Source organism: Nilaparvata lugens, chromosome X (assembly GCF_014356525.2).
Source record: "Nilaparvata lugens isolate BPH chromosome X, ASM1435652v1, whole genome shotgun sequence".
NCBI lineage: Eukaryota > Metazoa > Arthropoda > Insecta > Hemiptera > Delphacidae > Nilaparvata > Nilaparvata lugens.
In genome coordinates, this window is record NC_052518.1 from 78,675,383 (window position 1) to 78,698,704 (window position 23,322).

Genomic DNA, 23,322 nt, shown 5'->3' on the forward strand with positions numbered 1-23,322 from the left:
AGCACATCATTCATTGCATGTAAGTATGATACAATTCTTTATTTTTCTAATCATGATTTTTTCAGAACTTACTTCTTTCCTGATACTACTACAATGCACTTATTCCTAACAAATCACTAATATCTCGATTCTGATTAGGAATTACTTCTACAACTGAGTGCATATTGTACAATATCCAGCTTGTTTTCCCACAGCATCTTCTTCAACATTCGTCTTTTCTTTTCCATTATAGCTTATCTTTTTATATATACAAAACGGAACATGTATCACTTTTTCATAAGGATTTTCAATAATATATTTGCAATATACACATTGCAGATATGATTTCTCATGTAAAAAATATCCATTTACTGCAAAATAGTCTGCTCTATTAATAAATACTAAGAGCTTGAATGGTTCTGGATGATGGAAGGTTAAAACTTGTTCTTCATATTGTTGTAGAATATTATTATCGAAATTCTCCTATTCACATGTAATATTATCTTCTTTGCACCATCCACAATTTGGACTGCATCGCTCATGTTCCTTACTAGGATCATCTGTTGCCAACCAATTTTCTAAATATACTGAACAAAACACACATTGAACAACGTCAGGTGCTCGCACAAATTTAAAACCCTGTTTAGCCATATTTTGAGGTGACAACAGACTCGATTCTAATTTCCAACGATTATCAAATGTTAATAACCTCAATCATTCGTGCATGAAAATCTGATCCTGAGATAACATTTTTAGCACTGTACTTGCAGCTTGTCAAATCACAACTGATTTTTAGATTAATGTTTACTTGTTTTTATATCTAATTCTGTGCCATAGTAATATATTCTTTGTTTGTTTTCAGCAACCTGCTAGTAGCAGAGATGGAGCATAGCAGAGAACACAGGGTTGGAGGCGTGAGTTCGCGAGCAATTCGCCATCGCATTTCCTTCGAAAACGTTGCACCTGACATTGAAAATGTGCTTCAAAGCTCAAAAGCTTGTGTTTTCGAGATAATAAGAGAACATGCTGCACGCTTTGAAGGAAATGTGAAATGGTTTTTAGTATTAAATGTATTATTGTATAAGATGGTAGTTTTAGAATCAGAGGAATCTGAAGCTATTTCATCCATTGTGAATCTTCATAGCTACTCGGCCATAGGCTTGAATGTCTTGGAGAGCTATGACGAATTGAATGAATAATTTATGTTGGCAGTTAGGAAAATTTTAAGTTCATTCGATAACTTTGTTCGATTTGGGAGTGGGTGGGTGTTGAAGAAGATTGACTCGCTTGATGTGAATGTGATTAGATATAATCCAATATACACAAGCAGTTATATTCAAACACCCCAGTTCTTCAAGAATAAGACATGTGTTATCAATGTCAAAAATCATTCAGATAAAAAGTGTTTTCTGTGGAGTGTTCTAGCCTATTTTCACCAGAAACCAAATAGGCGGACATTAATGGTGAATATTTGAGCAAATTTGCTCACAGGCTGAACACTTGCAGAGTTAATTTCCCAACCACCGATCTCGACATAAAGAAATTTGAAATTCTTAATACAGACATCGCAATTCATGTTATCGCATATGACAACAAAAAGTTTTTCCCCTATCGAACAAGCATATTCCGTATGTGTAAATACAAAATTAATCTTTTAATGTTGAAAGGTGATGCAGGAAAAACACATTTTTGTTCAATTAACACTGCAAATGGGAAAAATGGATTGTCACATCTTCTTTTTCACCTTTCGAAAGCTAAAGCACAAGTAGATGTTTGTAATTTCTGTTTTCACAGATTCACAACAAACAAATCTAAAAATTGTGTTGGGAAAGCAAATTTGATGAGACATCTAGAGCTTTGTTCAAAGTTCCAGTCTCAGAGAACTTCATACCCAAAACGAGGTGAGACAATCAAATTTAAAAAACTCGGTTCGACTTTGAAGAAAAAGTATACAATCTACATGGATTTGGAAACATTTGTTGTGAATATGGATGATAATGAATCTGAGGATGTACCTATCACCAGAAGTTACACCAAGAAAACGGCCCGTCATATTCTGTGCGGGTATTGTCTCATTGTAATTGATGTGAATGGAGATATCGCGTACGGCCCAGTACTCTATAGATCAAGTAATATCAATGAAAAGATCATGGAGAAATTTCTCAAGGAAATAATCGAACTGGGTGATTTATTGATTGCAGATATAAAATGTGAAATTCCGATGGAGCACTTAAGTGAGCGTCAGCAACGCAAATTTCAAAACGCTGATAAGTGCGGCCTTTGCAATGAAGTTTTTACCGAAACAGACACAAAGGTACGCCATCATGCACATGAAAATGGAAAGTTTTTGTGTGCTGCTCATGTGTCGTTTAATTTAAATACTCGAACTGACGATACGATTAGCTGTTACTTCCATAATTTTAGTGGATTTGACTGTCATTTTATTCTAAAAGCTCTCGGAGAATGTAAAAAAGAAATTTCCTGTATCGCCAATACATCAGAGAGATTTTTGACATTGACAGTGGGAAAAATCAAGTTTTTAGATTCATATAAATTCATGAATGAATCTTTAGAAGTATTAGTGCACAACTTGGTAGATAGTACAGATATGGAATCAAAGTTCAAATGTCTGTTTTCAGTATTTAATGACCCCGATCTCGAACATAGGCAACTCTTGTTGAGAAAAGGAGTTGACAGAATCCAAAGTCAGGGCAGTGGACTGTGAATGATAGTTGGTATTAATACCTACAAATAAATCTTTGAATTCTGTACATAAAAATACTGATAGCTTGAAGTGTGGTAAGTACGCCAATAAAAGACAAAATGAGTCAACAAGATAAGATTTAATAATAATAAAATAATAGGCAGATGGCCACATACAAAAACAAGTGTAAGTAGATTGAATCTAAAAATCTTGGGATAATTACAAACTGTAATAAAAAACGTTAGAGAAATACAAAATTTAAATGAAATTAGGTCAATGACATTAATGACCATTGAAGCCTGACAATAATCGAAAAGATATTATTAATGATACCTGAATTGCGAATATAAATTGAGTGCTATAATGAAAAAGTTATTGCTGCAAAAATCAATCTTAATGATTTACAAAAGGAATAGTAATAAATGACAATAAGCTGTAGATAGTGCTCAACAAATAGAATACATCAATATAGGCGGCATAGGCCTTCAGTGAATTAAATGTCAAGTTAGACATCAATTGGCCAACTCAAATATGTGAATGTGCTTGCAAGCCAAGCATAGCTATCAATACAGTGAAATAATTACTAATATAGAATACGTTAATATAGGCAGCATAGGCCTTCAGTGGATTAAATGTCAAGTTAGACATCAATTGAACAACTCAAATATGGGAATGTGCTTGCAAGCCAAGCATAGCTATCAATACAGTGAAATAATAACCAATATAGAATACGTTAATATAGGCTGCATAGGCCTTCAGTGAATTAAATGTCAAGTTAGACATCAATTGAACAACTCAAATATGGGAATGTGCTTGCAAGTCAAGCGTAGCTATCAATACAGTGAAATAATTACTAATATAGATGAAGCTAATATAGGCGGCATGGGCCTTCAGTGAATTGAATTTCAAGATAGACATCAATAGAACAATTAATAGGCGTCAGTGGCCTCAGTGAATTGAATGTCAAGATAGACATCAATAGAACAATTAATAGGTGTCAGTGGCCTTAAAATGACACTTAAGAGCTAAGGGTAGCTATTAAATACAATGTAAAGATTGTCCAAGTTAAATACAGGCGACATGGGCCTTCAATGAATTGAATGTCAAGATAGACATCAATAGAACAATTAATAGGCGTCGGTGGCCTCAGTGAATTGAATGTCAAGATAGACATCAATAGAACAATTAATAGACGTCAGTGGCCTAAAAATGACACTTAAGAGCTAAGGGTAGCTATTAAAAATTGCATGTCTTGGTCGACATTAGTACGCTTGTACAGCCAAGGGTAGCTATCAACAAAATTGAATATCTTGGTCGATATTAATACGCTTGTAAAGCCAAGGGTAGCTATCAAAATTGAATGAAGTACATATTATAATCTTGACATTATGTAGGACAGTGCTCTCAATGAGACGTGCACTGTAATATATTGAATTCATGAAAATAGGCTCGATTACCAAAAGTATGGAGAAATAAATGTTTTTAATTGCCGAAAAAGTTGGATGATAGCTACAAAAATTGTATAAATGTACATAAAACTGTTTGACTTAGAAATAGAGAGCGTGGTCCATTATCGAAACGCTGTAGCATTTTATGAACAATTATGTAATACATGCGTAAATGAAAATTGGATGGAACGATTTACGTAACCTGAATAAAATTTTGAAGAAGAGATGCAGCCAGGCAGACAGGCAAGGAATCCGCAGTACCCAAAAGAAAAGGACATCAGCAAGTGATGATGTGATCTGGCCATGTGATGACAAGAATGGAAGCATCCACCACAGCAGGCAAATCCCCCAGTGGAAGTGTGAGCAGGAACATGTAGAATTCCAAACGAATAATCCGACTTTCAAGTTGTGGAATTTTTAGATTGATTTCCAAATGGTGGATGAAAAAGTTCAGACCGGGAGCGTAAGTGCACTCACCGACTAGGAACCATTGAAAGACAAGAAGACAGACCGACACTCTAGCAACAAAAGGAAGGCGGAAATGTCAGCCACGTACATAAAACGTTTACAAACGTTTGGTGAAAAAGTAGCAAATATCTAGAAAGTAAGATGCCTAAAGACAAAATAAATTCCAAAAAATCGAATAGTACAAATATTAAAATTGAAACAACAAATAACACGACGAATAATATAGGAAACCAACTTGATTAGAGCAGTGCCGTAGAACCGTGACTGTGACGTCACCGGACAGCGCAGACGGAAAATGACGACATGATGTCTATGTAGTAGCAGAACGAGTAACAAGTGGAACCGTTACAATAAATGCTTTGTCAGATTTCACATAAACTGGGCCCCTTGTGTCATACCGGGGTATGGCACAATAAGAAAAAGTAAGAAATATGTAAAATCTGGCAAGGCAATTGGAAATTGAAAACTGGGCACCATGTGAGAACCAGGGGAAAAAACAATGAAACCTGAAAATACGAAATGAACCATAAGAGCAAGCGGATTAACTAGAATCCTCATCAATGGGAAGAGGTGCTAAACTCGAAATAGCTCTCTTTAAAGTGCCGGAGGGTGTGAGAACAGTGACAACTCAAACCTTGTCGTCCTTACCAGGATGAACTTCAGTAATGCGCGCCAGCTTCCAAGTGGACTGTGCGGAACCAGGATCCTTCAAGATGACAACCGTACCGACCTTCAAATTTTCACAATTGTTTAACCATTCACCTTTTTTCTGAAGAGTGGTGGAGGAATGAGTCTTTTTTCTGAAGAGTGGTGGAGAAAAAGTATGAGATTTGGGGCCGCCTACACGAATGGAAATAGGACCGGCGTAATCCAAACCACAATTATAAAAGGGAAAATTAGCCTGAATGCGGGCCGCTGGTAAACTACCCATGATTTGCTCAGAACGAAGAGCCGAAAAGCGAAAACACATTATGCAATGCCGCAATACACTTTTGATGGTGCGACGGGTGGAGGGAAACCAAAATCGTTGTCTTACACTGGCCATGGTGGCCTGCACACCAGCATGACTTAGACGACGATGGTGAGCAATAATCAATGCACGAGTGAATTTGTGATTGCTGGGCAACAATATTTGATGCTTATAATCAAAGGAAGCATTTGCATTTTGCAAACGTCCACCAACTCTGAGCAGTGAATCTGAGTGAATGAATGGTGACAAGGCTTTAATAGAGCTATTAGGCAATAGCTCCTGATTTCGACACAATGCTTCAAGTTCAGCAGAGAAAGCTTCTTCTTGAATGGATTTGAAGATACAATTTTTAGCTTCTAAAATTTCAGAGACAGCTAATTGACCAAAGCGCGGAGCGACTGAATTTTGTTTCCTACAATTATGAATGAACCGTAGAACATTTGCCGTTGTACGAACAATTTTGTGATAAGTGGAGCAACTATTGATTATGCCTGAGATAACATCACTATGAGAAGAAGTAGTAGCTAATACCTGAACTGATTGAGAACTGATTTCCTGAACTGATTTCTCTAACTGATGAGAGACATCATTTGAAGTTAGGAAATTCGATGTGACCCTACGGGGAGCAGCCACAGGTGAAGCGGGGAGGCACGAACGAGGTGCTGCAATAGGACAAATAGCTTTACAAGAACCAAATATGACCCAACCTAGACTGGTTTTCTGAAGAATGGGAGCGTTTTGAGCTAGATACAATTTACCAGGCTGAAGAACAGATGGGAATATGCCAGCACCAAGTAACAAATCTACAGGCTTAGGCTGATCAAACAATGGATCCGCTAATTTGAGTTCAACAGGAATTGAAATTTTAGAAAGATCAATGTTCACACTAGGAACATTAGATGATATGCTATCAACTACAATAAAATTTTCTTCAACCGACCACAAATGATCAGATGAAGACAAGCAAACTGAATGAGAGATAGATGATTTGGTCTTATTCTCACCTACACTATGAATCAAAGTGTCCGAATACAAAGTAACAAGTGACAATTTTTCAGCCAACCCAGTTGACATCAAAATACTATCAGAGAAAGAATCTAAAAGCGCGGTTGCTTTAATAAATTCCCCACTAGAAGATTGAACCAAAACTTCGGCAGTAGGTAACAAAGCAACAGTTGATTGCTGCTACAAACACAGTGACGAAGTGGAGCTCATTGTGACATGAGAGTTCTTCTGAGGCTGTTCTGCATGAGAAACAGCTTGTTTAGTTGTTTCTGCATTCTGAACCATGACGGAATTCAAGCCAGCATTCTTACCCTTGGAGGGAGCAAAAGATTGAGAATGAATAACATTTGAAGTTACCTTATCCTTAGGAGTGTGTCGCGATTGAGGATACAACCTATGAAGAACAGTGTGGTGACTCTTGCCTCAAAGTGTACATGATTTGTCCGAACAAATATGATTGGGTGTGAAAGGCTTGATGCAATTATAACATAACCTTTTGTCACGGACAGCATTCCAACGATCAGTAACCTGCAACTTCAATAATTCATTACAACGATTTGGAAAATGACCAACAGAATTACAAAAACTACAAGGTGACATAGAAGAGGTGGCAACCTGCATCCTAGCTTGAACATTCGATTGATTTTGATTGAACTTCGGCTTGCTATGAGCACCAACCGAGTTGGATGTACTTTGCTGTACATTTCCTTGATGATGGTTAGATGAACTTATTAAGTATTTCAAAATGAGTTGAAGTATCTTGTGCTTGCAACTCTGCATTCCATAACTGTTCATGAATCTTATCATACTTAATTCTGAGTGAACCTAGTTCGTTTTTGACAGTCAACAATTGATAATGAGTGGCTTCAGTGTCCACAACATAATCGTTTGTAATAGAACTACATAATTTTTATTATTTGTCATGAATTTTCACAATGAATAGATAAATTGTTGACGACGGTGAAAATTCATGACAAGTAAAATTATGGAAAAAATAAGAGGCTCTAGGCAGTCGGTTACGAGGACGGGACCTGGAGCTATCTACTGCAGATAATCGGGCCCGGCTCTACCCTTCTTTTCCGAGACACCATTCTCCTGGTTCAGTGAGTTCAGTGAGCTAATATTATCAATTTTATTATTATATATTATTCATCTTTTTTATTGAAGGCAAATCCTGTAATTATTCTATTGTTTGTTTAAAAAGTTTTCTCAATATTATTTCTATTTAAGTTTCCAGTTTAATTTTGAGTTACAATTTGATTAAATCGATTACTTAGTTCTCCAAAATATAACTGTTTTGTTTATTATTTTAAAATATAGTTCCTTTCTCATGAGTTATAGAGTTAGATCAATTTAACCTCTCGCAAGCCAAGCGATTCCCCTATTATAAATTGTTACCATAATGTCTAGGGTTGTTCTCACAACCTTATAATACCATCACAATACCATACATAATATAACCCCAAAATATTACAAATTTAAATACCCCATTACATGGTGTTAGGCGTCGTTCTCATGAGAAAGAGTTTTTTAATTGACAAGATTAGCCTTCAAATTATCTATTGACATTTTCATTTCAGGTCATTATCATAATTATTATATTCTGTGTTTGATCTCGTATAATTATGTCCTCTATTCTCTCAACGTACAGGGTAAATATGATAATTGTTATATTGAGATGAGTAGCTCTAGTTCTAGTGATTCTGAACAATCACCTAGTGAATTCGAGGTTTCATTATTACGTTTACCTATTGATTTAAAAGTAAAATCTCTGGATAAATCAGAATTATTAGAGCTAGGCAAACAGTTAGGTATTCACATCCCTCAATCTGTTAATATTGAATACTTGAGATTCGCTGTTGACTTGGCAAAAAAAGTTTGTATTTATGTGGACCACGATTCAGGAGCTAGAGATGCTCTAAGTCGATTACTTAAGTTAGGGTCCCTGTCTCAACGCGATCGTATTATCTTCCCTATGTTAGCCGATTACGAGCGAATAGTAGGCAAGCTAGGCAGAAATCAAGAACACATCTACGACACAGTAGCTCCCGATAACTTAGCAAATATCCTAATTCCAGAAAATAATATGGCAGGGAATGATAAAAGACCCTTTGCGAAACCCGAAAGCTATGGGGGTACAAAGAGTGAAGACTTCAACGAGTGGTTGAAAACCTTCAATAGGGCAGCAAAAATAAATAAGTGGGATGAGGATGATAAAATCTTGTATTTACCCCTCTACCTCAAGAAAACAGCATTGGCAATTTTCGACATATTTTCGGATAAAAATGAAAACGCAACATTTCTTGATGCAGTAGGCCACTTAAAAAGTAAACTTGTAGACCCTGTTCATGAAGAGACAACCAGACAAAAACTCGAAAACAGAAACATACACAGAATACACAGCAGATATAATAAAACTTTGTCACATTCTTGAGCCTCAAATGTCAGAGAAAAGAATAGTAGGATATGTTTTGAGAGGCTTAGACGTAGGAGCATTGCAACATGTTGCTTTCATGGACAATGCATCAGTTGAAGATTTAGAGAAAAATCTCGCCAAATATGAAAGATCTCGCTTCCTTCTAGACAAAAAGTTAGGAATGCATAATGCTTCAATCGAACAGCCTGTCCAAAAAATAAATGTAGTAGATACTTTAGAGAAGAAATTGAACGATCTGAGTATTGTGGTGAAAAATTTGAGTAGAAATGTAGGTCAATCACAAAATCCCAATCCTAATAGACAGTTTGGAAATAGGAGCGGAAACTTTTCCCCACACGAAACAAATCAGAACAACTTCCAAAGACAACCTTATTCAAACAATAATAATTACAATGATCGCGACAGAAACACACAATCACATAATCCTAATCCTAATAGACAGTTTGGAAATAGGAGCGGAAACGTCTTCCCACACGAAACAAATCAGAACAATTTCCAAAGACAACCTTATACAAACAATAATTACACACAATCAACATCAGTCAATTACAGGACACCAATCAACCCTAATAGGACTAGATTCTGTACATACTGTAAGAGGAATAATCACTGGAAAGACGATTGTTTTTTCTTATCAAAAAACTCGAATACAGGATCCCGAGCCTAGACGAATCGGATATGAACTTGGGATCCGGATTTGAAAAACAAAGCGCTGAATTTCCATTTGATAATTATTCTCCAAATTCAATTGATAAAGAAGAAATCACATGTAATATAATATCTTCTGTATCAATGAAAGATGAACAATCCAAAGCGATAGAATTTGTCAGGCAGTTTTTTCTCAATGCCAATAATAATCAGTTATACTCAAATGAAAGTGAAATTAATTGCTCTAACGAAATAGAAAGTGAAACCAACTTCAAACAGCTATTGTCTTCCGAAATGCATGCTCAGCACGAACTTGGAATGAATGGATCATTGACTAAAGAGAGAAGAATTCAAGTCCCAGTACTTACTATTAATGGAAAATTCAAAGGAAAAGATGTATCAATTACCATTGACACCGGTACGAACGTAAACATAGTTCAAAAAAATCTTTTAAGTAGCGATGATCTAAAACATTTGAAAAATAGTAGTATTGCTTTATCAGTTCATTAATGCCGATCACAGGAATGATCTCGAGTGAAATTCAAATACATGACAGGAAATTCGAAGTAAATTTAGTAATTTCTGAAGACTTACAGGCCGATATTATTGTTGGAAATTCCTTCTTCTCAAAATATAAAATGAAATTAGATTATGAGAATAACATCATTTCAATGAACGATAATGGTAAAATAGTCGAATTAGACATGGATAAAGAGTGGATTTGTACATTAAATAGATTACACAACGATTCTGAAACAAATATTACAAAAGAAGTCTGCATACCCAATCCCGTAAATTTCGTCAAATGTGCTCTTGAAACAATAATCCCCGCTCAAAAAGACGTGAATGTCAAAGTCAATCTAACACAAAAATTGCTCAAAGTATCCCATTTTACTCCAAATGAATCGTTATTACATAATAAAAATTGCATGTGCTTTGGAATGAGGATGATTTTGAAACAAACATGAGTGAAATTAGAATTTTGAATCTAGGAAGGCAAGATATAAGATTGTTGCATGAAACTATTATTGGTGAAATTGAAGGAGAAGTTTGTAATTACGACGAATCTGTTTCATTAGTAGACTCTGTTCTATTCGATGGAGGGGGTTGTGAAATAGATATTAATAAAGATCTTACACCAGAGCAAAATTCCAAAGCGAAAAGACTCATCAATAAATACAAACACCTATTTTCAACAAACGAAATTGATTTCGAGGAAGCGAAATTACCCGAATACAAGTTCAAACTTACAGATTACACACCCATTGCTAAGTCACCGTACAGATTACCTATCGCTCAAAGAACAGAAATAGACAGACAAGTAGAGTTATTGATAAAAGCAGGAATAGTTTGTGAAACCCAGAGTCATTATGCTTCTCCCGCATTTTTAGTTACTAAAAAAGACGGTGGATTCAGATTGGTTGTAGACTATAAAATGTTGAACGAGAAAATATTACCGGATAGATATCCCCTTCCCCTTCTTCAAACAATTTTTGATTCTCTTGACAATTCGGATTACTTTTCCACCCTAGATATCAGACAAGCATTTTTCCAACAGCCATTACACGAAGATTGTCGAAAATATGTAGCATTTGCAACTCATAAAGGGCTGTACACGTTCAAAAGACTACCTTTTGGTCTTAGAACATCTCCAAATGCTTTCCAACGAGCAATCAACCAAGTATTCAATGATTATTTGTATAGAGGAGTTTTAATTCACTTGGACGATATCATTAGCTATGGAGAATCATTTGATAAGCAATATCAACAGCTCGAGAAAACCTTGAAAAGATTGCAAGACGTAGGACTAAAATTGAATACATCTAAATGTCACTTCTTCTACCGAAAAATATAAGTACTTGGACACACTGTCTCAAAGGAAGGGATGCAACCCGCTTCCGAAACCTTGGAAGCTATCGAAAAATACCCTATACCCAAAACTGTCAAAGATGTCAGAGCATTTCTTGGTCTTAGTGGATTTTACCGAAAATTCATTCAAAACTACGCTATAATTGCAAGACCCTTAACAAATCTGATATCTAAAAATAACGAGAATAAACCAATCACTTGGGAAGAAGATCAGCAGAACGCATTCTCGGAAATAAAAAGCAAACTTTTATCACAACCCGTACTTCATCATTTTAATAATGATAAGGAGGTAGTGGTACACACAGATGCTTCTCGAGTTGGAATAGGGGGCATTATCTCGCAGCCTGATGACAATGGAAAATTACATCCAGTAGCTTTTGTTTCCAGAAAACTGACAAAACATGAAGAAAATTGGGCAGTAGGAGAGATTGAACTTCTATCAATAGTGTATTGTGTAAATTATTTCAGACAATACTTAATTGGCCGATTGTTTACAATCTACACAGATCATGCTAGTTTGCAATACTATAAAACTTGGAAAAACCCCAGTATTCGAGTCAGTAAGTTACTTATGAAATTAACGGAGTTCACGTTCGATTTGAAATATAAACCAGGAGCCCAAATGCACGTACCTGATGCCCTGAGTAGATATCCACTAGAGAAGGATATAACTGATCTCACAAAGGACGAAAACTACAATATATTCGAAATAGAAGAAATAGACATAAAGACTTTACAGAAAAATGATGAGAGTATAAGAAAAATATATGATGCAATACGAAACCCTAATCATAGTGATACAGCTACGATTAGAAAGGCGAGAAAATACACGATCGAAAAAGACATTGTCTATCTGAAGAAATTTGATGGGCATACCAATCAATTGAAACTTCTCGTACCCCGATCTCTTATCAATAAAATCCTTGAAACATTCCATGATGATTCCTTAACAGGTGGACATACCGGCATTTATAAAACCCATGAGAAAATATCATCGAAATATTATTGGGAAAATATGTATGAAAACATTGCGAATTATGTAAGATCATGTAAAAATTGCCAAGAGAGAAAAACCCCTACTACGAAGCCTCAAGGTTTCTTATCACCCATCAAGTGTGATAGTAAGCCTTTCTCAAGTATCATGATGGACTACATCGGTCCGTTAGAGAGCTCAATGGGCTATTCATACATTCTAACGATTGTTGACTTAACGACCCGATATATTTTAGCTGAACCTTGTAAACACGCCGACGCAAATAATACCACTAAATGCTTATGGAAATTAATATACCGATTTGGCGTTCCAAAAGAAGTTCGATCCGATAGAGGTACACATTTTGTAAATAAAAAAGTCGATGACCTTATGGTTGAGCTTGGAATCAAACACATATTAGGATCATCAAGTCACCACCAAAGTCAAGGTCTGGCCGAAAGAGCCAACCGGACAATTCAAGAGATGCTAACAGCTTACGTAGCCGATAATAGGAAATTGTGGGTACAAATGCTGCCGAAAGTTTTATTCGCATACAATACTTCGAAACAATGCTCTTTGAAATATACACCTTTTTTCTTATTGCACAGTTTTGAAGCCACTACTCCTTTAGATTTGAAAATCTTTCCCGAAAATGACGACGTCACTTATCATTTAGACGCGAGATTAGCAAATCTTAAAGAAGTGCGAGAACAGATACCATCAATCTTATCAGATGCACAAGAAAAACAGAAATACTATTACGATAGGAATAGAACAGATTGCATTTTTGAACCAGGAGATTTAGTTATGGTCCACGATCCTGATGTAAGACAAGGACAGTCTAGGAAATTAGTCAAAAAATATTCAGGACCATATGAAGTAGTAAAGAAAGTAACAGATGAAGTCTATGAGATATTTTTTCAGCTACGAGGTACTTATAAAAATGTAGCTTTTCATGTAGATAAATTGAAAAAATATTTCATACAAGATCCCATCAATTAAGTGTTTATTGTTCTATTGTCTAACTGTATTCTTTATTCCAGCACTTTTCTTTATGCTAGCAATTATACCTCGCTCATCCTAAATCTTTGCCTTTCATTAATTTAAAAGACAATTGATGAGAAGAAATCGAGATGAAACATTCATGTAATTTATTTATTTTCCAAATCATTGAAAAACAATATCATGCTTACAACTGAATTTTTAGAGAATTTTGTTTGCGAGATCAGTATTGACTTGTGAAGCGATCAAATCCATTTTCTCACGACTAGATATCAAGATGATTCTCAAATCACAATAGTATGCAGTTTTCAATCAATCAATTAATTAATTGGATTTCTACTTCGATGAAACAATGAAATATAATTGAGCTCTGATAGACAATTTTACTAGACATTCTAACGATGATTCATTATTAAAAGATGTGAATTGTTCTCACGTTTTTGTTTATGAATGAATGCTATTTGAAAATCATCAAATACGATTTATGCTTGAATATTATTTTCTTGACTCGTATGTAATAAAATGTTTCTCTTTTTCAGAAACGGATGATTCTTGATATAATAATTTATTTTTTATAAGATTATTTATGTGAAAACGTATATTTTAATAACAATATTATCTGTATTGATGTTAATGAAATAATCAATTCCAGTAAGTGATTACGATTGGAATATAAGAAATAGCTATTAATTTGACCATTTACATAATCTATTTGTAGGGTTTTTGGGGATTTTACTAGTAATTATTGTTTATAAAATTGATATCTTATACCAACTGTTCATTGATAGATTAATATAGAGTACTAACTAATATAATATTTTTAAAATGAATACCATAATACTTTGTTCCTTAGCATTTGTAGAAATATGTTGTACGGTATTGTCTCAAGAAATTTCTCTTTTTCACGGAGCTCTATTTAAAGAAATTCACAATGTAGTATTTTACGAGTCCACAGTTCCAATAACATTCAGTATTCCTAGGTCAAATCCTTTATTTGTTATGAGGAACCTTCTGAGTACTCCTTTAAAAATTGACTCATGTCCTTTCCCTTCCTCATCGGAGTGTGCAGTATTTGATCAGATTCATCAAACGGAGCTGCAACTTCTACAACTACAAGACGGCATTTACATTGGCAGCGATGACGACAACACTCCAGCTGAGAGCGAAAATCGACTACCACGCCGCGAACGCTCTATCGATACGATCGGGGCGGTCCTAAACTGGTGTTGCGGAGTAGCTACCGACGAAGAATTGGGCGCATACGTGAAAACCGAAACCGACATCACTTCTCATCTCAGTAATCTTCAAGACTTCGTTCACGCTGAACATGTCGAATTGATAGACAACACACGCAAGATAAACGGCATGGCAGAGAACGTGAAGAAAGTATTGAACAACATGAAGCATGACCTTATTCTTTGGCAAGAATCATTCACCCAACAGAATAAGTTTCAGAAAGGGAATACTACAACCGATGTACTGAAAACACAACTGAGGACTACTATTTTCATGTATATGATGACTCTATCTAACAACTACAATGAAATCGACATGAGATGCTACAATCAACAACTTTCTCATCACGTCATTTCAAAAGAAGACCTAAACAATCGACTTCAAGAACTCGAAAAGAAAATAAACAAGAGAAACTTCACCATATCAACAAAAGACAACGATAAAATTCGAAACTTGAAACTAACATCCTGCAGAAAATCCGACAACGAACTATTGGTTACCCTCAAAATACCAATAAAAAAGAAAAATTCAACTATTTCATTATTCCACCTGCAATCTATCCCGCTTCATTGGAATGGTCATACCTGCCGTTTGACCTCCCAACATCACCTGATACTTAGAGAAGAAAATAAACTGCAAATCCTGTCAGATGACGAAGAAGACGATTGCCAGTTCAAGCAGAAAGGCCTCTGCTTGATTCCGAGGAAAAAGATGTCGAACTCCGCCACCCAAGCCACTTGTCTCCACCTTCTAACATCAGAAGCAGACGTATCGGAGCTACGAGAAGTCTGCAAATTTGATTGTAAAGCAACTGACAATCAAACCCTAATCACTCGCCTACGAGAAGACACCTTCCTATTCCACAACACCGGCAAAAAGACGACAATTCGCTGTAAAAACTCAACAACTTAGGTCCCAAGCAACAGTCCAGGAACCCTATCACTCCACATCCCTTGCAACTGCAAACTTCAAGACGACAACGGCGACGTACTGATAAGCACTCTTTATCCTTGCGACTCCCGTTCCCATCCTTCTCCAGCTATTAATAACTTAATTCCTCACATGTGGACAAATTTATCTAAATTGAGCATCCCAATTTTTAAACATGAGACTCTGCCTCAGTACTTAAACCTTTCGGAAATCTTAAATGAAAATTGGCACTTGAATTTTTCAAAATTTGAAGAGCACAACTCATTCTCAGAAGACATTTTCCATCATGTTGAAATGCCAAATAACTTTGATTTGTTAGGGGTGAACAATAAACTGATCATTTATATTATTATTGTCTGGCAAACACTGATAACTGTTATATTCTTGTATTTATGTCTTCAAAATTATATTAAGAAGAAAGCAAATCAACTGAGAGTCCCGAAACGTACTCCAATTGTGGACTACCCACAGGAGCTTTAAGAATATATTGTGTTTTAGTAAAGTAGTATGTAATGAAATCATTAAAATAATGGGTTAGGATATAGGAAACTATGCAAATAATAATTACTTATTCACTATTATTGTATCCATTTACTCTTTTATGCTATCGATTCAAATATTTTCCCAGATTAGAAGATAAACTATTTCAATTATTATTATTATTCTTATTTTCAAGGTCCACAATATTATTTTGCTTACTCGAATACTATTCGGACTTGATGTTTAATTTTTGCATTATGATTCAATTTTATTACTTTCGTAGATTTTGTAGGTTTAATTTTATTCATCAATATAATTGAAATTTTTTCCATTCAATTCTTATTCAGATATGAATGTATTGAATTGTTGATTTGAAGTTGATTGATGTGTTAGGCTAAGTTTGATTTTTTATGAATTAGTTCACTATAATGTAATTTATATCACTTGCATTTAGCTTATGAATTGGCACTCACATAGATTTAAGGTATTCATTGAAAGTTATGTTACATATAAATATCCAATTAGAATAATATTGTGAATAATAATAATAATTTTAGCTTGCGGTAATTTTGACTTTAATTTTTGAAATATTATTGAAATGTGTAAAAATTAACTTAGAGAGATGCCGTTTTTTCGATAACTTCGGGTTAAAGTTTAGAGGGACCCGGGGATGTAATAGAACTACATAATTTTTATTATTTGTCATGAATTTTCACAATGAATAGATAAATTGTTGACGACGGTGAAAATTCATGACAAGTAAAATTATGGAAAAAATGAGAGGCTCTAGGCAGTCGGTTACGAGGACGGGACCTGGAGCTATCTACTGCAGATAATTGGGCCCGGCTCTACCCTTCTTTTCCGAGACACCATTTTCCTGGTTCAGTGAGTTCAGTGAGCTAATATTATCAATTTTATTATTATATATTATTCATCTTTTTTATTGAAGGCAAATCCTGTAATTATTCTATTGTTTGTTTAAAAAGTTTTCTCAATATTATTTCTATTTAAGTTTCCAGTTTCATTTTGAGTTACAATTTGATTAAATCGATTACTTAGTTCTCCAAAATATAACTGTTTTGTTTATTATTTTAAAATATAGTTCCTTTCTCATGAGTTATAGAGTTAGATCAATTTAACCTCTCGCAAGCCAAGCGATTCCCCTATTATAAATTGTTACCATAATGTCTAGGGTTGTTCTCACAACCTTATAATACCATCACAATACCATACATAATATAACCCCAATAAATTCCAAATTCAAATACCCCATTACACGTTATAGTTGGTTATGAACCAATCTATTCCCTGGTGTAAATTGTCTCTTGCATTGAAAAGAGCAGAAGGCTCAGGAAGTGAATCTTCCTCATGATTGGACATGCTTAAAAACTAACAGAAAAACCTGAGTGAACAAAACGATACTGCACTGTAGCAATGTGATTGCTGCGCCAATAAGCAACTTTGGGCGCTGGTCCAGTACGCAGAGAGGCATGCCTGTGCGTTTGAGGCAAGTTGTATCAAGCTTGCTGTGCAGCAAGTCAAGTAGCGAGCTCGCAAGGCGGTGTAGTTTGCCGTGTGTTGTTTTCTCAATGCGCAATAGCCGTCTGTGACCAGTTCAGTGCGGTTCAGTCTCTCAGGGTACAAGATAGTTGATAGCTGGTGCATACACGTCGCAGCGTGCTTTGAGTTGCAGCCAGTACTGAAAATTTGAAACAAGTGTGTGAATGCTTAATATTAAACAATACAAACATACAAAGGTACAATGGAATAAAATATACTCTAGTGTGGGACCTAATCATTGGCGTCAAGCTAGACTATTAGGCACACAGTCACTGAAACCCTAAGGTTCAATGGACCAAGAAATGGGTAATGAAAAGTAACAATTATCCTAGGTAAACACTGGATCAAAAATGAAAGGGCTGGAGGACCAATTTTTATCCAATTAGTCCAATTAACAATTATCCTAGGTAAACACTGGATCAAAAATGAACGGGCTGGAGGACCAATTTTTATCCAATTGGTCCAATTAACAATTATCCTAGGTAAACACTGGATCAAAAATGAACGGGCTGGAGGACCAATTTTTATCCAATAGGTCCAATTAACAATTATCCTAGGTAAACACTGGATCAAAAAATGTGGCCCAGATGAACCAATTTTTATGACAGAATCCAAAGTCAGGGCAGTGGACTGTGAATGATAGTTGGTATTAATACCTACAAATAAATCTTTGAATTCTGTGCATAAAAATACTGATAGCTTGAAGTGTGGTAAGTACGCCAATAAAAGACAAAATGAGTCAACAAGATGAGATTTAATAATAATAAAATAATAGGCAGATGGCCACATACAAAAACAAGTGTAAGTAGATTGAATCTAAAAATCTTGGGATAATTACAAAATGTAATAAAAAACGAGAAATACAAAATTTAAATGGAATTAGGCCAATGACATTAATGACCATTGAAGCCTGACAATAATCGAAAAGATATTATTAATGATACCTGAATTGCGAATATAAATTGAGTGCTATAATGAAAACGTTATTGCTGCAAAAATCAATCTTAATGATTTACAAAAGGAATAGTAATAAATGACAATAAGCTGTAGATAGTGCTCAACAAATAGAATACATCAATATAGGCGGCATAGGCCTTCAGTGAATTAAATGTCAAGTTAGACATCAATTGAACAACTCAAATATGTGAATGTGCTTGCAAGCCAAGCGTAGCTATCAATACAGTGAAATAATTACTAATATAGAATACGTTAATATAGGCAGCATAGGCCTTCAGTGAATTAAATGTCAAGTTAGACATCAATTGAACAACTCAAATATGGGAATGTGCTTGCAAGCCAAGCGTAGCTATCAATACAGTGAAATAATTACTAATATAGAATACGTTAATATAGGCGGCATAGGCCTTCAGTGAATTAAATGTCAAGTTAGACATCAATTGAACAACTCAAATATTGGAATGTGCTTGCAAGCCAAGTGTAGCTATCAATAAAGTGAAATAATTACTAATATAGAATACGCTAATATAGGCGGCATGGGCCTTCAGTGAATTGAATGTCAAGATAGACATCAATAGAACAATTGATAGGCCTCGGTGGCCTCAGTGAATTGAATGTCAAGATAGACATCAATAGAACAATTAATAGGCGTCAGTGGCCTTAAAATGACACTTAAGAGCTAAGGGTAGCTATTAAATACAATGTAAAGATTGTCCAAGTTAAATACAGGCGACATGGGCCTTCAATGAATTGAATGTCAAGATAGACATCAATAGAACAATTAATAGACGTCAGTGGCCTAAAAATGACACTTAAGAGCTAAGGGTAGCTATTAAAAATTGCATGTCTTGGTCGACATTAGTATGCTTGTACAGCCAAGGGTAGCTATCAACAAAATTGAATATCTTGGTCGATATTAATACGCTTGTAAAGCCAAGGGTAGCTATCAAAATTGAATGAAGTACATATTATAATCTTGACATTATGTAGGACAATGCTCTCAATGAGACGTGCACTGTAATTTATTGAATTCATGAAAATAGGCTCGATTACCAAAAGTATGGACAATTAAATGTTTTTAATTGCCGAAAAAGTTGAATGATAGCTACAAAAATTGTATAAATGCACATAAAACTGTTTGACTTAGAAATAGAGAGCGTGGTCCATTATCGAAACGCTGTAGCATTTTATGAACATTTATGTAATACATGCGTAAATGTAAATTGAATAGAACGATTTACGTAACCTGAATAAAATTTTGAAGAAGAGATGCAGCCAGGCAGACAGGCAAGAAATCCGCAGTACCCAAAAGAACAGGACATCAGCAAGCGACGATGTGATCTGGCCATGCGATGACAAGAATGGAAGCGTCCACCACAGCAGGCAAATCCCCCAGTGGAAGTGTGAGCAGGAACATGTAGAATTCCAAATGTATAATCTGACTTCCAAGTTGTGGAATTTTTAGATTGATTTCCAAACGGTAGAGATGATGAACTTGAAAGTTTGAGTTTCAAGAGGTGAAGCCAATTGTTAGAAGAATGGCAATAGACGCCCACACGAGGTTGTGATCATGACAAAGTTTATCAGCGTAAATATGTGAAGAAATCGATGAATAATTGAATCACAATTGAAGAATAGAATAAACGAGTTAATTTGAAAGAATAATTCACTTTTTAAAAACATTCCGTAGATCAGAAGAATGGCGAAGATGCCCACACGAGGTTGCGATCTTGACAAAGTTTATCAGCGTAAATAAGTGAAGAAATCGATGAATAATTGAATCACAATTGAAGAATAGAATAAACGAGTTAATTTGAAGGAGTAATTCACTTTTAAAAACGTTCTGTAAACTAGATGAATTTGGATGAAAAAGTTTAGACCGGGAGCGTAAGTGCACTCACCGACTAGGAACCATTGAAAGACAAGAAGACAGACCGACGCTCTAGCAACAAAAGGAAGGCGGAAATGTCAGCCATGTACATAAAACATTTACAAATGTTTGGTGAAAAAGTAGCAAATATCTAGAAAGTAAGATGCCTAAAGACAAAATAAATTCCAAAAAATTGAATAGTACAAATATTAAAATTGAAACAACAAATAACACGACGAATAATATAGGAAACCAACTTGATTAGAGCAGTGCCGTAGAACCGTGACTGTGATGTCACCGGACAGCGCAGATGGAAAATGACGACATGATGTCTACGTAGTAGCGGAACAAGTAACAAGTGGAACCGTTACAATAAATGCTTTGTCAGATTTTACAGGAGTATATCCATATTCGTACATATCTTGCCCTGAAAAATTCGCTGAGACTTCTCTCCCTCCGATAGAATGTTTTTAAAATGATCTTAACAATACACCCCTCTTCCACAAAGAATATGAGCATGCACAAGGAGTGTTCTCAACATTCAAGTTGAAATCTCTCGGCAAGTATCATGATTTCTATCTGTGCCTAGACGCCATGCTATTAGTTGAGGTTTTCGAAGAAATGAGGTCAATGCTTTTTAGGTCATATGGCCTCGATGTGACTCATTTTCTTTTGCTCGCTCATTACACTTGGAATTGTATGTTAAAATTCACCTGGGTTAAACTCCAATTGATTAGCGATCCCAATATACATCTAATGTTTGAATCAGGAATGCGCAGTGGTGTTTCATTTATTGGCAAGCGTTATTGCAAAGCCAATAACAAACACATTCCTGACACATACGATCCCACAAAACCAAGTAACTATTTGCTTTATATAGATTGTAATTCTTTGTATGCCCACTCTATGAATCAATTCTTACCTTATGGAAATTTGAAGTTCCTCTAAGAGGAAGAAATCCATGCTCTTGACTTCACAAATTTGGAGAGTGAATCAGAAACTGGTTATGTAATTGAATGTGATCTGAAGTACCCACAGGAGTTACATGATATGCATGCTAATTTCCCTCTTGCTCCACTTCATCAAATTCCTCCTAGCGAATTGTTCTCTGAGTACCAAACCAATGAGAACGGTCAAACTCTGACTAAAAAACTCATGAACACACTTTTTGATTGAGAGAGGTACATTGTTCATTACATGAATTTGAAACTGTACCTTCAACTTGGATTGCGATTAACAAAAGTACATCGCGTCATTAGCTTTTCCCAATCGCCTTGGTTGAAGAACTACATTGAGTTCAATACCTGTAATGGGCAAGCCGCAAAAAATAAATTTGAAGTCTCATTCTTCAAACAGATGAGCAATTTAATTTATGGGAAGTCATTACAAAATAGTCGGCATCATTGTAATGTTCAAATTATCACAGACGCCAAGCGTCTAGATAAGTACATTTCAAATCCCCTATGTAAATGCTGGCAGATAATAAGTTCGGATGTGATTGCGGTTTTCTCGCAAAAGTTGGAACTAAAAATGAATATGCCAATCTATTCAGGTTTCTGCATCCTGGATTTGAGTGAACTATACATGTATGATTTTTTCTACTGTAAATTGCAAAAAATCATACCATGGCAATGCATCCAGCTTTGTATGACTGATACAGATAGCTTCCTCTTATTGTTGGAGACACCCGACGTCTACCAACTGATAAGAGAAAATCTAGAATTGTTTGACACTTCAAATTACCCAGCTGAGCACGAATGCTTCTCCAATGAGAGGAATAAAGTTGTAGGGAAATTTAAGGATGAGGCAGCTTCAATTCCTTCAAAATCTTTTTGGGATTACGAGTGAAGTTGTATTCATATCTTGTAAATAATGAGAAGGAGGAAACTGTAAATAAGTGTGTAGCAAAAGGTGTGAAGACACATGTAAAAAATAGAAAACTTAGTTTTGACTTGTATAAGAAATGTTTGATTGAACGATGCCAACATATGGAAAAATGTAATATGTTGAGATCCTTCAATCATAACATGCATCAAATTGAATGCACAAAGGTTTGTTTATGCCTGTTCGATGACAAGCGCTTTATTGCAGAGAATGGAATCGATACATTACCATTCGGTCAATACAAAATAGCAAACTGATTGCACAGATCAGTGTGTGTGTAATGAGGTAGTGACCAACACATCAAATTCTGTTTCAAGCGTGTCTTCACACAAAGAAGAATGAGTAATATTAGAGCAAAATTAGCAGCAGAGCTTCACTCTGCTGCACGTGTAAATTACCCCACACGTAGATATGAGTTGAAGAATGAGAACGATTTATATCAATCAGATCTGATTGAGATGGGTAGCTTATCTAAATTCAATAAAGGATATCATTATATTTTGGTTGTTATTAATTGTTTTACTAAGTACGCTTATTGTATACCTTTAAAGAATAAGACTGTACAAAGTGTTTATAATGCACTCAAACCCATTATTTGTAAGAATAAACATATGCGTTTTTTCCAGACAGATGGAGGGAAGGAATATTTTGATAAGCATGTGAAAGATTTGTTAGATAAGTATAATATCAAGCATTATTCTGTTTTTACTGATAAGAAAGCTAGTAACGCTGAGAGATTAAATCGTACAATAAAATCAAAAATATATCAATCTTTAACTGGATGTGGGAGTAAAAACTGGGTTAACAACTTACAAAATATTGTAGATGATTATAACAATACACTACACAGTAGCATTGGAATGCCACCTAAAGATGTAACTAAAAAACATCGTAAACATGTT

At 35.2% G+C, this 23,322-nt stretch overlaps 1 protein-coding gene across 1 annotated transcript; it reads left to right on the top strand.

Annotated features, from left to right (window-relative positions):
- Positions 1-8,939: 8,939 nt before the first annotated feature.
- On the top strand, positions 8,940-16,428 carry LOC111048123. The gene is made up of 2 exons (XM_022333981.2): positions 8,940-9,186; positions 15,379-16,428. Exons 1-2 carry the CDS (start codon positions 9,016-9,018, stop codon positions 15,649-15,651), a joined length of 444 nt encoding a protein of 147 aa, XP_022189673.2. The 5' UTR covers positions 8,940-9,015; the 3' UTR covers positions 15,652-16,428.
- Positions 16,429-23,322: the final 6,894 nt, after the last annotated feature.